This window comes from Leucopleurus acutus, assembly GCF_964270905.1.
Source record: "Leucopleurus acutus genome assembly, chromosome: 20".
Lineage (NCBI taxonomy): Eukaryota > Metazoa > Chordata > Mammalia > Artiodactyla > Delphinidae > Leucopleurus > Leucopleurus acutus.
Genome location: NC_139162.1, coordinates 1,093,822 through 1,110,792, shown reverse-complemented (window position 1 = coordinate 1,110,792; position 16,971 = coordinate 1,093,822). Strand labels below are relative to the sequence as shown.

General features: G+C 65.2%; 1 protein-coding gene across 1 annotated transcript in view; it reads right to left on the bottom strand.

The window, feature by feature from the left end:
- The window catches only part of PIEZO1 (piezo type mechanosensitive ion channel component 1 (Er blood group)), a gene marked incomplete at its 5' end in the record, with an annotated part of 53,263 nt that extends 37,950 nt beyond the window's left edge, over positions 1-15,313 (bottom strand). The window contains one exon of the mRNA XM_082863099.1: positions 15,250-15,313. Coding sequence (XP_082719225.1) covers positions 15,250-15,313 — 64 coding nt within the window. The remainder of the gene's footprint in view (positions 1-15,249) is intronic.
- Between the last annotated feature and the right edge of the window lie 1,658 nt (positions 15,314-16,971).

Here is a 16,971-nt window from a genome sequence, read left to right as displayed (position 1 = left end):
GCACCGGAGGACGGTGGACACCCTCCCAGAGGTGCGGCCAGTCGGAGGAAAGCCTTACAGCAAAGTCTGAGGCCCCCAGGGAAGAAGGAATGCTCCAGCTCCCTGGCAATGTGGACTCCAGATTGCAACATCAAGGCTTGCCCGAGCGGCCAGCCTGCTGGGCCCTTTGCAGGTTTCAGACTCTGGTCTCACAATTGCCCGAGCCAGTTCCTTGAAACGAATCTCCTTGCTCCCGTCTCTCCCTCCCTCCCTCTCGTCCGTGCATAGGCGGCCACGGAAGACACCCCTTCCATCTGTCCATCTCTTATTGGCTGTTTCTCTGGAGAACCCTGGCTGGTCCACCTGCTTTCAGGCTCCCGCACTGTGAACCGCAGGCTGGCCCACCCGCCTCTGAGGTCTGGGCCCAGGTGGCTGCAGGGCTGGGGCAGAAAGGGTGTCGGGGGCCCCACACGGGCTCTGGAAACTCAGCAAGTGCATGGTGACCTAGGGAAAAACCAACACTGTCTGCTCCTATAACAACCAGCCTGGCAGGGCGGCTCAGCCTGCGCCCCTGCCCCCGCCAACAGACACCAGCCCCCCCGGAGCAGGGACGCAGCTCATGCCACTCTGAGCACCCACTCCCAGGGGCAAGACGGTGGGGAGGTGGGGGGGCGGTGGCAGGGTGCACCCCAGGCTTGAACTCCGGCTGCATCAAGCCAGGAGTGGGCCGCCGTTTCCCCTTGGCAGGAAAGGTTGCTGACCCGCTCACAGAACATTCACTTTCCTTTTCAGAATTTTTTAGATGCAGAGAAGCACAGAAATCATTAGCAAGCAGTTCTACTCCTCCTGTTACCGTGGTTCAGCTCTAACACGTTTCTGCTGCCAGTGCACGTCTTACCAGATTTAACTTCACCCACTCAGCTGCACTGTCCTTTGTTCACCATCCCCTCCTTGAGAAAAAACGCTCACGAATTTCAGGATATCCTTCCAGGAAAGAGCCACTTCTGGGCTCTGGAATCCCACCTGGGGCCATTTCCGGGGGGCATCCAGGCCTGCAGCTGTGGTCTGTTGGGCCGCAAAGGTTACAAAAGCGGCCTCGGGCGCCCTGGGCTTCACCCCATGTCCGCCACAGAGATGCCACCCTCGCCCGGGCTCCCGTGAGCCCGTCTCGGTCCTCCTGACTCCCGAGAGACCAGAACTCAGAGTCCCCCGGCAGCCCACCTGACAGGACTGAGCAGGTCTGGGGCTCTCTGCCCTCTTAAATCCGCTTTGAAGCTTCCCGAGGCACGGTCCCCAAGCCTGCCGAGAAGGGGCTGGGGTGGGGGGAATCGGCGTTGCCGGCACCCTGCCCGCCTCCGCTCGCCGCTCTCAGATCCCGCCAGTGCAACGCCATCAGCTCTCAGCCAGGGCGCCAGGACAGACACAACCGCCCTGCCCAGGCTGGTCGTTCGGAGCTGTCGGCCCACGGAGCAGGGACTGTGCTGGGGGAGGGAGGTCCCCGCAGGCCACCAGCCAAGGCCACTCAGCCAGCGAGAGACGGAGCCGGGTCTTTCACCACGGGGCAGCCTCTCCCCTGCAGCCAGGAAGCAACGGCTTCCTCCAATGGTCCTCTAGGGATGGAGCTCAGCTGTCACCCGCGGAACAAACCCACGCTCCCTAACGGGACCCCCGGCCGTGCCCACGGCTTCGGCACCACCGGGCTCTTCCCTAAACTAGCCGCGAGGCTCACACCCCTCCCCGCGCACAGCAGGCCTGCCCCTCAGCCCCGGCCTAGCTCTCTACCACCTCCTGCGGGCGATGGACCCTCCAGATGGAGGCTCGAGCCCCTGAGGGCCCGTGCTGCCAGGGGAGGGGCTGAGGCCACGCCATCACCCAGGCTCAGTCCAGCACCGCAGGCCCAGAGCGACCCTCGAGGTATGGCCCCCACCCGTCCGGCTCCCGGACCACGCGGCCGAGCGTCCCCACTGGCCCCTGGTGGTGGGGTCAGCTCCCCAGACGAGAGGAGGGGCAGCCACTTAAGAGCAGAGAGCGCAGGCAGGTGGGGATGGGGCAGGCCATACGTTCAGTTCCTGGAAAAAGAGGGGCGGCAAACACTGGCTCTCGCCCACCACATCTGGCGCTTCTGGAAAACCAATCTGACTCCTGACAGCAAAGCAAGCGGCACACATCGCGGGGGTCCCGAGCGACACGACAAACAGGCCCCCACGAGGCTCGAGGCGGAGCCGGTGCCCTCCCTCCCGGCCGGCTCCCGTCCACCGCCCCCAGCCTCAGTCGGCCCAGCTCCCAGAAGGCCTCGGCCATCAGCACAGGGGCAGCTGTCACCTCGGGGCTGCCGTCCACAACGGGCAGGTCACAAGGTGCCAGGGACGCCCCGAACAGAGAGGACGCGTTCCTGGGCCCGGCAGCCTGTGGCCACAGGACTCAGGCTCTGCACGCCCTCCGGGGGCCTCTGCCCCCCACTGCCCCCGCCCCGTGCAGCAGGGACACCAGGCCCCATACACTCAGCGGCTGGCTCGAGGGTACTCCACAGCTGAGCGTTCTCCAGCAACAGGGAGAGCCCGTGGCCGCCCACCTGAGGCCACCTGCCCACAGCCCAGGGGCCCTGGGACCAGAAGCAGGCCTCAGCACACCTCCCACCGCTGCTCCCAAGGGTCAGGGCTGAGCCTCTGGGAACGTGCAGGCTCTGGTCACCTCAGGGGAGGACCCCCAGGCGTCCCCGCTACACACGGACAGGCCGCAGGGTTCTCGCGCCTCGTCCAGCTGCCGCAGCCGATGCCGGGAGACCAGTGAGGGTCCCCCGGCGCCCAGCAGGCCCACAGACACCGGCTCCCCGTGCCCCACCAGTGTCCCTCTACCCAGAGGGGCTCCCGAGGCCAGGGATGCCCCCCTGCAGACACGCCCCCTGGCTGGGGGCCCTCCTGACCGCCACACACACGATTCCACCCTCACAGTGGGAGCCCCAGCAGGAACCTGACGCCCAGAGCATCCCGTCCCTCTGTGCCCTGATGCCAACCACATGCCCACCCTCCCTGGACGGGTCATGGCCCAGCTGGCTCCTGTGCTTTCCAGCGTGGGGCCTGGAACTGGCTCGGCTTCTCTGGGCTGTGATTCTCTGTGCCACCGCCCCAGAGGCCAGGCCGAGTCACACGGGACTCCTTGGGGCGGCACCAGGAAACGGCCAGCGCCCCAGGGCCCCAGGCCGCGCATCTGCCCCACCACTCCCTTCCTACCAACAGCTCAGGGTGGGCCATGCGGTGCTGCTGTCCTGCGGGAGTGCCCGGCCGCCATGACTCAGCCAGACCTGGCAGGGTCCATCCACTGCGCTCACCTGAGCAAGGTGTCCTCAGCCTGCCGCGCCCCCCTCAGCTCTCGACGTTACCAAGCCACCGAACATCTCTGCCCCAGATCCCCCCCGGTGAGGCCACCACCGTGTCCCAGGGCTTTAGGGTGCCTCGATTAACGTGCTGGGTGGCCAGGCTTCTCGAGATGCGCCCAGGGGTGTGGGAGCAGCAGCACGGCCGCCTCGCACTCAGGGCCACTTTACAAAGTATTTCCACCCATGTCACCTGGAGGGTCACCCCAAGGGCCACGAGGCCAAGCAGGACAGGTGCTAATCTCACAACTAGAGATTAAGACAACTGGGGTGCAGAGAGGCCCCGGGGATGGAAGGGCAGCTGCGGGTGCTGCGCGCCTGGCGTAGTAGCAGGCTCTGCACCCCCAGCTCTGCTCCAGACGGCCTCCCTGCACAGCGTGTGTCCCCCTTCTAGAGGTGAAGCGTCCAAGGCTGAGAGAGGCTGAGCCACTTTCCCCAGGAGGCCCAGCAGCAGAGCCAGGAGGCCCAGCTCGACGCCGGGAGAGGAAACGTGACAGACTTGGCCTGGGAGATTTCCCATCCCGCTGCTCTGCTCCAAGGACACCTGCCGGCCCAGCGTGTGGCCCCAAACCACAGGTCCTGAAGGCTTTCACAGCCCGGCAGGTGCTGGGCACACAGAGGCCATACACACTGGAGCCTGGATCCCGACACAGCAGCACCTTGGAGCAGCCCAGGGACAGTGCTCAGGACGGGGCAGAAACCACCTGAGGTCCCAGGGAGCCCCAGTGGGCCCCCCCCTCTGCCCGTGCACAGAACAGGACCAAGCAGGGCGAGGATGCACGGACGTGACACAGGGGGTGACGATGTCCAAATTCCCATTTATAAACACCCCGAAGCCCCGGAACCATCCTGGCAGGAGGTTGGATTCCGAGCACGGCCGCTGGCATGACCACCCCACTACCTGGGGTCCAGCATCTCGTGTCTCCAGGAGCTGCTGTCCTAGGTCTGTGTTCAGAACAGGGAAGAAGGGACGGGAACCCCGGACCCCCTGCCCTGTGGCAAGGGAGGAAGCCGTGATGTGCCCTATGGCCCGGAGACTAGGAAAGCCACCTGGGCTCCTGTGGCCCAGTCACAGCGGGAGCCACCAGAGAGGACACGGCGCAGCGAGGAAACCGGCCTCAAGTTACAAATAACTGGCGGAGCCGAGCCCCTGGCAGCCGCACTCACACCACGAGGCCCCGCCCACCCGCAGACGGGCCGCACTCACACCACGAGGCCCCGCCCACCCGCAGACGGGCCGCACTCACACCACGAGGCCCCGCCCACCACGAGGCCCCGCCCACCCGCAGACAGGCCGAGGAGAGAGCCGGGAGGAGGGCCTCCGGCTCCTCTCCCCTCCGGGGCCCAGTGCCCAGCCGCCTCCTCCGGCTCAGCGGGGTGACCCTTGGCAGCCCCCACCCCTGCCCGCATGGCCCCTTCCTCTCAAAGTCCTCAGCGCCCCCCAGCCCCCCGCAGGCCTCCAATGCCTCCGGAAGACACAAGCGGGCCCCGCCCCGGGATGCCTGGAAGTGTCTCAGGCTCTGGAATGCGATGGAGCCGCTGAGCCCAGAAGCTTCCTGCAGCCTCCTCTGGAGGGTCACCCCTCCATCTGCCTCGTGCCCGCTCTGGCCCTTGAGGGCCAGGGGTCTCCTCCCAGCTGGGCTCAACTCCGCGTGGGCCCTCAGAGGAGAGTGCCCTCCTGCCCACCCCTGCAAGCCACTCTCAGCCTCCAGCCCTTCATCCCTCGCTCTCCCAAGGAGGGGGGCGGACAGGGGCACAGCACAGCCCTCCCAGGGTTTGTGGGGCAAGGGAGGCGACAGGGAGGGGAACGAGGGGCCTCGCTCCAAGAAGAAAGGTGGACAGGTGGACGGGTGGAGGGTGAGGTGGGAGGGAAGCCGCCTGGTGAGCGGAGCACAGGCTCCCTCCCTGCCTGCGTGGCCACAACCCGGGGACAGGACGGGAAGGAAGGCACCCCGGAGGCCCCAGATCCTAAGAGGGCTAGAGTCAGATGGGGCAGCGGCGGAAGGCCCAACGGGGCCGCCTCCAGGGGAAGAGGAGGTCCTGGCCATCCGGCGCCCAGCGGCCCCGGCTTCCTGAGGGGGACACAGGGACATAGGACCCAGAGCCCACCGCCATCCCCAGCGTCCAGGACCCCGAGGGGAGCTGCTGCCAGGCCAGACAACGTGCCAGCGCTGCTTCAACGCTAATCTCATCCTCCTGGGGTCACAGGGCAAGGCTGCCCTCCCGACGGGCCCCTCGGTGCCATTCCTGGGCCCTCGTGGAGCCTCAGGCCACCGTCGCTGCGTCACCCCGCTCCTGACCTCCAGAGATTAGGGCCCAGCCTGGCCATCGTTCCCCGGCTGGGGCGGTGTGCCCCTGCTGATAAGGTGTGGGACGTTCCTGCAGCGGGAAGGGGGTGTCACAGGCAGGGCTCGGCACCCGCGGGGCCTCGGGCAGTGCTCGCTTGTCACAGCCTCTGCCTGTCCACTTCCCACCCACAGGACCGGGCAGTGGCCAAGCTGCAGTGACAGTGACGAGGAAACGAGGGCCGAGGGACAAAAGAGGCACCACCCCGCCAGCAAGGGTGGAGAGGACCCAGGCGGGTGCCTCCCGCACGGAGCGGAGACACGGGCCAAGCGTGTCTGTCGAGCTGAGTGTGTGAGCACGGAGCGTGTGCTAAGCTGAGCCGCCGCAGGAGAGAGGAGGGAGCCGGACTGGACGCGGACAGGCCCCAAGGACCGCAGGCGGCTCGTCTGCCGGGGCGACCGCACAGGCCTCCCGGGAGCGTCACACAGGACGCTACACGCCAGGGCCTGGCTGTGCCCACTCGGGTGAGGCTGCACTGGCTAAAGCACCAGGTGTGCGTCCGACAGCTAGTCTGTCCTGTCCCGGGACTCGGGGTCTGACTCCGGGGAGCTTATCCTGAGGGGCACACTCAGAGGGAAAGCAGGTGAGCACAGAGATGGTCACTGCGTCCCTGGGAACCACAGCAACGGGGGTCTGCAGACCGGGACCGTCTCTGCAGAGGCCGAAAGGAACCCGCTTCATTCAACAGGCGGCCCAGGGGGGGCCACGTGGAAGGGCAGAGTGACGGTCCCACCGCAGGAGCGACACCAGGACAAGAGCCTGCAGACAGTGGGACAGAGGCCCCAGAGGAGAGCTGAGAGCGGGCAGAGGGCTGGGCAGGCAGCAGAGGAGGGAAGAGGAGGGCTGGGATGGGACAGGATGGGATGGGACGGGGAGGGCAGGGAGGAAGTGGGAAGGCCCAGCCCAGCGAGCGGAGCGGCCCACCCACCAGGAAACACTCAGAGACCCCATGAGCCAGGCACCTGGTCACAGCCACCAGCTCGGGGGCACGGGAGAGGACGTCCCAGCCAGAAGCATCCGAGCTCACAGGACTTTGAATCAAAAACACCTGCTCAGGCTTCCCTGGTGGCGCAGTGGTTGAGAGTCCGCCTGCCAATGCAGGGGACACGGGTTTGTGCCCCGGTCCGGGAGGATCCCACATGCCGCGGAGCGGCTGGGCCCGTGAGCCATGGCCGCTGAGCCTGCGCGTCCGGAGCCTGTGCTCCGCAACGGGAGAGGCCACAACAGTGAGAGGCCCGCGTACTGCAAAAACAAACAAACAAAAGAAACACCTGCTCTTAACTGGACACCATAAAGAAGACGACTGGCTCTTAACTGGACACCATAAATTAGACAATTAGGATCGTAGGCCGCAGGCAGGGAAAACCACGTGCGGTGCGAACAGGTTTGATAAAGAGCTTACGATCTCGGGTCCACAGCGAACCCCCAGAGGCAGAAATAAAAAGACCAACAGGCCAGTTTTTTTTAATGGGTGAAAGAGTCCTAAAGACGTGTGCCAGAGAAGATGTCCAAGGCGCTTAACATGATTTGGCATCAGGGTAACAAAGACTGGGGTCGCGGGAGATGCCACCGCACGCTCCGAACCAGCAAAAATCAGAAGCCAACACCGCGCGCGGCAAGGGTGGAGCGCCCCGGAGCGTCCCCTAAACAACAACCAGGAGGACAGATCGAAGCTTCCTTGCAGGGAACATGCGATGCCCGTGACCCAGCAACCCCACAGCCAGAAGTGAATGAGATTCAAGTGTGTGTCCGCAGAGACGCCACGCAGCTAGCAGCCTCGCGCCTACCCGCCAGGCGCAACAGGTGATCAGATAAGCAAACGTGGCGGTGCATCCAGGGGACCTTAGCACCAGAAAGAAGGAACCACCAGCACACACACAGCGTCACGTCCCAGAGACGGGAAGGCACGGAAGGCAGCAGACACAGAAGTACACACCCCGGTGGTCCCTCGAGCACGGACCCCCCAAGCGCAGGCAAAACTGACCTGGGGAAGGAAGTCAGGGTCGAGGGGGTGAACGGGCGGCAGAAACATCTCCGTCTCGCTTAGGGAGGGGGACAGATGTGCCTGACCGTCAACCCAGCAGACAGAACACGTAAGGTCCAACCCTTTACTCTGAGTGCCTGACGTCTCAGCGGAAAGCTCTACGCGTGGACCGTGCCGTCCTCCCCTGGGGGCTCTGTCGGGACCCCAGAGCCTACAGCAGGGCCTGGCACAGGCAGGTTCTCCAGACACGTCTGCCAGGCGAGTGACGCGTAGAAGGCGACAGAGCGACCGAGCGTCTGCGAGGGAGGAGGGCAGCCACAGGAGGCGGTGGCAGGGGGACAGCCGGCAGGTTCTGGGGCAAGGACAAGCTGGGGGAGCTGGGAGACCAGATGGACGCGGGAGGCTGGTGGAGGAAGAGGCGCAGCCACAGGAACTGCGGGGGGGGGGTCACCCCAGACACTGACATGAGTGGGGGCGGGGCTCCCGGGAGGCAGCAGTGTCACGGGCGAGAACTCTGCCCCCGGGGTGCTCATCCGTGACATGGAAAAGCCACTAGCGCCCCCCGCTCAGGAGCGAATGTGCTGCTGGCAGCAGGCCGGAAAGTGAGTGGAGGCTCGTCCAGAGGGGGCCCCGTGGGCACAGTGGGCAGCTCTCGGATGTCCCGGGAAGGCCGCTTGGCTGTGGGGTGCATCTGGACGCAGAGCCGGAAGCCTGGGGCTGGGTGTGCCGAGGCCCCCGTCTGTCCAGGCCGGGGGGTGATGCTCGTGGACATGGGTGGAGGCTGCAGGGGGCTGGGGGACGGGGGGACACTGAGGTAGACGACGCAGCGCTGCGTGCCCACGTGGCGGCCAGGCGGACAGGACGCTCGGCACTGGCCACCCACTGGCACACGGGGACCGGCGCCTCGGCGGTGAGGGTGACCTGCCCCTCCGTGAAGCAGCCGAGGGACACCCCCCAGCAGGGGAGACAGGTTCCCGCGGCACAAAGCCCCTCAGAGCTCCTGGGCGTGTCCCGTGGTCACCACGATCCCTGGCCACCCACGGGAGGGGAGGACGAAACAGCTGAGCCGGGGGTAGCGGCATGGACGGTTGAGTTTCCCTTTGAAAAGCCCTTGTTAATGCTGTTATGATGACGTGTTGTTTCTAATGGTGTTTTAACCATAATCAGAGATCAAGTGGATGAGAGAGAGAGAGAGGGAGGGAGGGAGGGAGGGAGGGAGGGGGACAGGAGGCAGACAGGACCCTGGGGCCCCGAGGGGAGGCTGGGGTGTCACTGGGGGCAGCCACAGGTCACAGGCCCTGGCAGTTCCAGGAGGTGAGAGAGACCAAGGCCCAGGCCTGAGGCCAGTGAGGCCCCTGCCCGGGAGCCAGGCTGTGTCCGCTCCTGCTGTGCCCATCCAGACCCAGCCACAGTCCGGGCCACAATCACGGGCCACCGGCTGCTTCTGCAGGCCCAAGGAACCTGTGCGCACAGCAGTTGTGTTCTCTTGTTTTCCCCAGAGGATCCACGGGAGGCCACTGAAGGGCAGGGCAGGCGAGGAGCGCTTGGGGGACGGGCCTGGGCAGCACACCTGGGCACTGCCGGGGTCGGAGCCGGGCCCGGACGCGACCTGAGAGGCGCGTCCCTCCCGCCTCAGCTCCCTGCATGGGACACGTCCCACCACGCGGTCAGCGGTTAAGAGCCCAGGACAGAGGCCCCGCCCACCCCAGCCCCCCACCTGCTCTCGAGGACAGCAGCCCCCAGACCCCTCCCGCTCTGCGGAAGCCGCTGGGCCGGGTTCAGCCGCCCCGTTCGCTGGCAAAGGAAACCACAGGAGGCAGCTGAGGTGGCCACGCCCCCTCTTTAGCCTGAGCCCCGGGGAAGGAGAAGAGGCCCGGCTATATATACTCCCGGAGAAAAACAGCGCGCAGGTCGGAGCCTGGTAAACAGTCGGCCGTTACAGGCAACTAAAAATACTCCCTATAATTATGTTATTAAAACACACCAGAAAAATTGACCCGCCCCACTCGGCAAAGGCCCGAGACGGCGCAGGGAAGCGCGGGCCACGCACGTCGGCCTGAGGGTGCCCTGGCGGCACCGGGCGGCTGGGCCGGGCCGGGCGATGCCCATCGCAGTCGGCGGCTTCTGCAGGGCTGCCCGCGGCACCAGGCCCCAGCCTCGCGGGCTCCTCTCCAGGGCAGAGGCTGCTGACCCCGGGCCACCCCAAGAAACACTCTCACACGTGTCGGGGTGGGCGGGGGCGCTGCCATGGCCCCAGAGACCCGCAGCCACCTAACCCCACGGGGGGGGACACAGCAACCTTGGGCCCCAGCCACTGACCAGGGCCTTCCTTCTCAGGACAGGAAGAAAGGGTTAAAGAAGGAGCTTAATCTCATCTGACCCAAAACTTCACTGTTTTATGACAAGTATTCCTACGTTACTTGTGTAATTAACACTAAATTAAAGAATCACAATGGGGACGGGGGAGGGGTGTCAAGCCTCAGGTCCCTCCGGCCCCGACTGTCCACTCGGCACTGCCCTGCCCTCTCCAACCCAACCCTCCGACTGGCCACCACTAGGGGATGGGAGCCCCCCAGCTCCAGGCCACCTGTTCGCCTCCTTCCACAGACGGTCCGACCCTGGGGGGCTGCACTGGTCTGGAGCCTTCGATCTGCCACCCTGCCCCCCTCCCCAGCCTGGCTGACAACTTCTCTCCCTCCAGCAGACAAGTCCTGCTGGGTGCCCACCTCTCCCCAGCCCTGCCCAGCCTGGACCTTGTTCTGTATGACGTCACAGGCCGCACTGCGTTTCTGTCCCATCTGGGCTCAGCACAGCGTGAATAGACACGGCGAAGGCACTTACAGAACCAAGGTGCCGGGAGCTGCGGGGGACCCACACCTCGCTATACAGCCAGGGAAACCTCGGCCTCCATTAGAGAGGAGAATGGGCCCAGCCCCTCCCACGCCCACCGCCACTGGCCCTGAACCAGCACCTAGGCGCCTGCCCGGAGCACCGTCCCGCGAGACCTGGGTGAGAGAACGCTTGAATGAACTTGGGGGAACGTCCCACGTGAGCACAGGAATCTGAGCAGGCGGGTGTCACGCATGGGGGCTCTGGACGCCACGCCTCCCCGCCTGGAAACGGCCTGCGGCCGGCGGGCACCTCTGCACATTCAGGACCTGGTGGTGGGCGGCTCTTCCACTTGGCCCCCCAGGACTGTCCCGCCCGGCCCCACCCAGGGACCGAGAGATCGGAAACCTGGGTCGGCCTTCAAGCTTTTATCGTCTCGTTTACAGGCGAGGAAACTGAGGCCCAGACAGAGGGGTGAGGGCCTGGCAGGTTCAGAGCGGGACAGACGCTGGCGCCACCCACAAGCCCCTCCATCAGGGCCAGCCTCGCCCTCTCCTCCCTCAGACCTCCCACCCCAGGTTCTCCCACCCCGCCAGCAGGCGTGGGGCTCACCTGCCCTGAGAAGGAGAAGATTTCACCCCCAGACTCATCCTTTCTCGCCTGCGTTCTAGTCCCCCAAGCCCCAGGTTCCTCATCCAGAAAACAGGCTTAACTCAACTCAGAGGGGTTCAAAGGTCAGGAGTGGGGCAGAGCTCACGTGCAGAGCATCGACCCCCCTGAAGACAGCCTCAGGCTCCAGCCGCTGCGCAGCAGACACAGCGGACTTCTGACCCACTTCTGTAACTCCTGGAGTCGGCATCACGGGGGAGAAGGAAATTGCTTTGGTAACCAGAGCAAAGAGTCTACAAACGAAAGAATCTAAAAACAAAACAAGTCTCTCTATTTCGAAAACAAAGAAGACAAGACTTCACTGAATTCTAAGGAAAAGGGGATTCCTGAGGACCAGGGTGGTCAAGGGTGGCTTCCTGGGCTTCCCTGGTGGCGCAGTGGTTGAGAGTCCACCTGCCGATGCAGGGGACACGGGTTCGTGCCCCGGTCCGGGAAGATCCCACATGCCGCGGAGCGGCTGGGCCCGTGAGCCGTGGCCGCTGAGCCTGTGCGTCCGGAGCCTGTGCTCCGCAATGGGAGAGGCCACAGCAGTGAGAGGGCTGCGTACCGCAATTTAAAAAAAAAAAAAAGTGGCTTCCTGTAGGAGGCAGCTCACACTGGGCCCTAAAGACTGTGCAGGTGAGGCGGAGGGGGGGCAGGGGATACCCTCGAGCCCTGTAGGGGCCCTGCCACAGAAGGCAGTCCCCTGCAGTTGGGCCCCTTTCCCTCTCCATCTTTGAGAACCGAAAGTGTTGGAGGGAGAGACACCGCCCAGAAAGCAGTCCCAGGGACAGGATCTGAGATGCTTGTCACCCCCGCCCCCCCAATCAACACTGCCCCACAGGACCCTTCCCGCTGGCCTGACTGCTGGTGGGATGGCCACCTGCAAGATGACCACAGATGACCCGTCCTCGGCTCCTGGGCCGACCCCAGCCCCTTCCCTGATCACGCACACTGAGCCCTCGGGTCCCATCAACCAGGCATCTGAGTCCTGCGACTGGTTCAGTCCTCGGAGGGGCTGCAGGAGGCCGAGTCTCCCCTACAAGGCGGCAGATGAAAGTGAGACCGACCCTCAGCTCTGGGGGCCTCGGAAAGGGACGGCCCCAGGCTCAATGCCAGCCTGAGAGCCTCGCGGGGTGTCACCAGCAGGGGGCTGGGAGGGAAGTCTCAGGCCTGGGTTTCTAACAGGGCCCCGCTGTCCCAGGTCTCCGTCTTCTCACTGCCTTCCTGCCAGCCTCACAGGGGTGTTAAGACGGTGATGGTGAAAACATGATGAAAAGGAGGAAGTGTCCCATTCTAAACGGTGACACGGCAGTGACAATCAGGCGGTGCAGGTGACGACGCTGGCGTGCAGTAGGCGTGTCCACGAGGCCGGGAGCCCCGTCCATCCCGCAGGCGGAAGCCATGTTGCCGCCCTGCCCGTGTTTCCCTATCAGTGATACAGTTACTGCCTTCTACCCACCTGCCTTTGGGCTACGGTGCTGCTTTTGGGAGGCCCATTAGGTCAAGAGTCGCGGGGCGGGGCCCTTTCCATGGGAATCACAAAGTGTTCTGTCTCTCTAGAACCTTCCAGCTCTGGGTCCTGACCCCCAGGGCTGCAGGGACCACAGGTGAGACGTCGAAGGCCGTCACCCTTCCCGGGGAGGCAGGGTGGGGGGCTGGGGAGTCTCTGCTGTGACGAGGTGGAGGTGGGATTTGGGGAGGCAAGGGGCACCCCAGGATGACCCAAACCCTCACTGCGGCCGCTGCCTGAGCCAGCACAGGCACAGGTCTGACCAATCCCCTCCGACGGCCTCACCCAGCACCGACCACTCACTGGGAAACACCGCAGAACTGACCAACTCTACCAAAGCTCGCCACAGACCGCGGGGCGCTCAGAAGGCGGCAGCACACAGCGAGCTCCCTCGGGGGCCGCCCACGCCCCGACCCGAGAGCCGGCCTCCAGCCTCTCAGGTGTCACTGCGCAGGGCTCCTGGCCGGCTCTACACCACCCTCCCACAAAGCTCAAGAAAAAATGTGTAAGGCCAAGCCCCGCACCCAGACACAGGATCCATGCGGGGCATGGCCAGGGTACCAGGGTTTGAATGAACAGACTTCATTTGGGGGACAATTTTAGATTTACAGGAAAGCCGGCCCATGTGCACAAAGAATTATTCATCAGGATGTGAAAAGCGCTCAGGTGACTCCAATATAGCCCAGGTGGGAACCCTGAGCTAGTGCCACGTCTGCATCCACAGACCGAGAGACCTACCCTCCCCCCGCCCATATCACCCATTTGGGTTACAGGCAACAGCCCGAAGAACACAGATTAATTCTCGGGGTCAACAAACTCTGGCCCTGGGGCTGAGCCTGGCTCCGCCACTTGTTCTGCCACAGCTCACAAGCTAGGAGTGGTGTTTACATTTTTTAATGGTTGGAAAAAACACCAGAAGAGCTCATGATGTGAAAATATTTACTATCCAGCCCATCACAGAAAAAGTCTGCTGACCCTGAACGAGGAGACTGCACCACGTGGGGAGGCGCACCCTTCAGGAGCAGCGCCCACCGTGCAGGCCTACCCAATTCCCCTCCTGGCTTCACAGCCTAAGGAGGCTGCAGGTGTGCTGCGGGGCTGTCCGAGGCCCACCTGCCCCTCTGAGAAGCTTACCAGCTTCTGAGCCACACGTCCAGCTGGGTCTGTTCTGCTAGCCTGTTAACGTCTACCCTCCAGAGGCACGAGGAGAAAGGCCGACGGGCCCCGCACTCCCCCGAGCACATCCCGGGCTGTCCTGTCCGTGCAAGGCTGACTCAGACCCTCCTCCCTGACCTCAATGGTTTTCATTGATTCCTGTCCTGAAAATTTTCCCAAGTCTCACCACCTTCCTCTGCTACAAATCAAAACACAGTCTGTCTGGGAGCCGAGGGCAGGCTGCTCGGGGTCCCACATTCCTAGCCCACTGGAGCCCGCTCCTCCCTATAACAGAAGTTGGCAAATTCCACCTGGAGCGATTTCAGAGGCTCTGGAAAGGCTTTCAGCATAAAAACACCAACAACACCCACCACGGTCGGACAAATTTTCACCCAACAGGCAGACTCACACTGCAAACCGTTCCATGTTTCCGCGAATTAATTTAATCAGACCGCTTTCCAGCTCACACCCAGTAGAGACAGCCCCAGCGGAGGGAGCTGAGGGCCAAGGGCTGGCGTGTGAAGGGTGAAATGAGTCTCGGGCACTCTGCCCCAGGCACAGGGAGGCCAGGAGGGGTGCGGAGGGGGAGGGCCATGGAACAACGAAAGCCACAACTACGAGCTTCCGGGAAGGGGCGCCGACGACACGGCAAGCAGCAAGGTTGCGGGCCCTCAGCTCTGACACCAAGGCCAGAGCCTTCTGCGGGCACTCCCTCCCCCAGCCCAGGGCACAGCCTGCCCCGCCCCTCTCGCAGCACTAGAGCCCAGCGGAGTTAAGCCAGGGCGGCAGGGAGGAACCCCAACTATGTTTCCCAGAGCATGGGCCTGCCCTAGTCCGGCTGTGGGGTGGGGACGGGAAGGGGAAGAGTGAGGGGGGCCGAGCCCAGGGCACAGCGACGCTAGAGCCTCCGGAGGCTCCAGATGAAACAGCTCCAGGCAGGAAGCCCGCCTTCTCCCAGATTGGTCAGGAAGTCGTGATGCAAATTTGAGCTTTTTTTTTTAAACACGAAAGAGAAAAAGAGATTCGTGCCCCCCTCACCGACGCTCCAGCCCCTCCCATAGGGGCCAACATTCCCCTACTCTCGTGCCCCTTCTCTCAGCGCCCAGGGCGTGGGCACGAGCCGCCCTCTCCGGGGGTCGCTCGTTGCCCGCCCCTGTGGGCGCCCGGGTGCCATCTGCCCGCCACCCCGCCGCCGCCCTCCCAGCCTGGCGCTGGGACGGGGCCCCGGCCCCCCCGGCGCTCTCATGCTTCTGGAATGTGGGCGCCCAGGGCCGCGCGCGTCCCGGGGAATCTCCGCGCCCGCCCGCCCGCCCGCGCACGGTCCTCGCCCCGCCAGCCTCGCTGGGCGGCCGGGCCGGAAACCGGGAGCGGGGACGCAGACCCCGTCCCAGACCAGAGCCCGCAGCGCACTCCCCAACTCACCGGCCAGGAGCACGAAGGGCAGCAGCAGCCAGTAGAGGACGGCGCCGAGCACGTGCGGCTCCATGCCCGAGGGGCCCGTGGAGCCGGCCCGGGGTCGCTCGGCCGCCGCGGCACTAAAGGGCGGCGCTGGGGAGCCGCGGCCGGCGCATGGCGCACAGGGCGGGTCGCTGCACGTGCCGCGCGCAGCGGCCAGGACCCCGGCTGGTCTGTGGGGACACGAGCGCCTCCGCGCCCTCCTGGTCCTCCTCCTAGGGCCGGGGCCCACCGCGCCCCGCCGGTGCCGACGGCTGGGGCCCGCGCTCGCTCCGGTGTCAGCCCTGCCCCGCGGCGGAGCGCAGCGCACGGCTCTCGGTGGCTCGCGGAAGCCGAGCACGGCAGGACGCGGCTCGGCAGCTCCCTCCTCCCTCAGCCCGCCCGCGGGCCTTTATAAGCTCGGCCCCCCGCCCTCCCGGCGTGCCCGCCCCCGCGCCTCCCCGACGGCCCGGCACGCCCCGGCAACCCCTCCGCCGCTCCGTGCCGCCCGCGACCCCCACCAGCCCTCCCGACCGGGGCCGGCCATCGGGGACCGGAGACCCCCGTGCGGCGTACTCCCCGAGAAGACCTCCACCCTCAACAGCCTTGGCGCTGCCGCTCGGAGTCGCGTGGGGGCGGGCGGGGGCCGCTTCTCCCCCGGCGGTTCCGGTCCGGAGGGCTCAAGAAAGGGTCCCTATCGCCGGGCTTCCGCGGCAGCACGCCACCCGCTTCTGCGCCCCGCACTGCAGGAGCAGCTGGGGCTTTGCTCCCACGGACGCGGACCCGCAGCGCCCCCTGGGGACCGTGGGGTGGCTCGGAGGCCCCGCCCGCAGGGCCAGGGCCGCGGCCGGCTGGATATCGGGCGGGAAGCCCTTGAGGTCCGACGGGGGCTGAGGGCCGCTTCCACCCGCGCCTGCCACCACCGCCAGCTCTGCCCTGATCCCTCTGCCATAGCAGAGAAGCGATAACCGCCCTTGGGCGGCCAGGCCAGGGTCTGAGCCCAGGCTGCGCTGGGCGCTTCACCCGGCCACCCCAGTGTGGCCTTCTCCACCCTTGAATTGGGCTGGGAAAGGAGAAAAAAAGAGCCGCTCGGTGTGCAAAGCAGAGCCCACCGAGGGTGACGGGACCCGGGACCGGGTGAGGGCCTGAGGAAGCTGATGGGTGCGGTGGGGACCCGGAGCCTGCACGTGGCACCGCCCGGCTCCGGCTGGCCAACCATCCCAGCTCCAACACAGGCCCAGACCCTCCCACTCTTCAAAAGCCAGAAATGGGGACTTCCATGAAATCTGGTGTTTCAGTGCTGACTGGTTTTCTCTCTGCCTCTCCTTCCTGGAGTCATGTCTCACCCTGGACTTTCTCTAGAGCCCTTGAGACTCGTAGCCTCGGGGTTCCTCCCCAAGGTCAGAGACCAAAGGAGGCTGGGGACAGGGGGTTGAGCTCCTTGAGAGTCCCAGGCCCGAACCTGACCGCCTGAGGCCATCCCTTGGTAGGGATTGTGGCCAGGGTCCCCAAGCAGCAGCAGCGTCCAGAGAGATGACCGAGGGACAGCCCACGGCAGCTCTACTGGCTGCCGGCCTTCTGCCCAACAGGCCAGCCCCCTCTCTGAGCCTTGGGGGGCACCTGTGAGATGGGATGGGGGCCAGCTGCAAAGCTGTGAAGATTTAAGAGACCACGTAAAAGTGGTGTGAAGTAACGCACACCCTTGAGGGG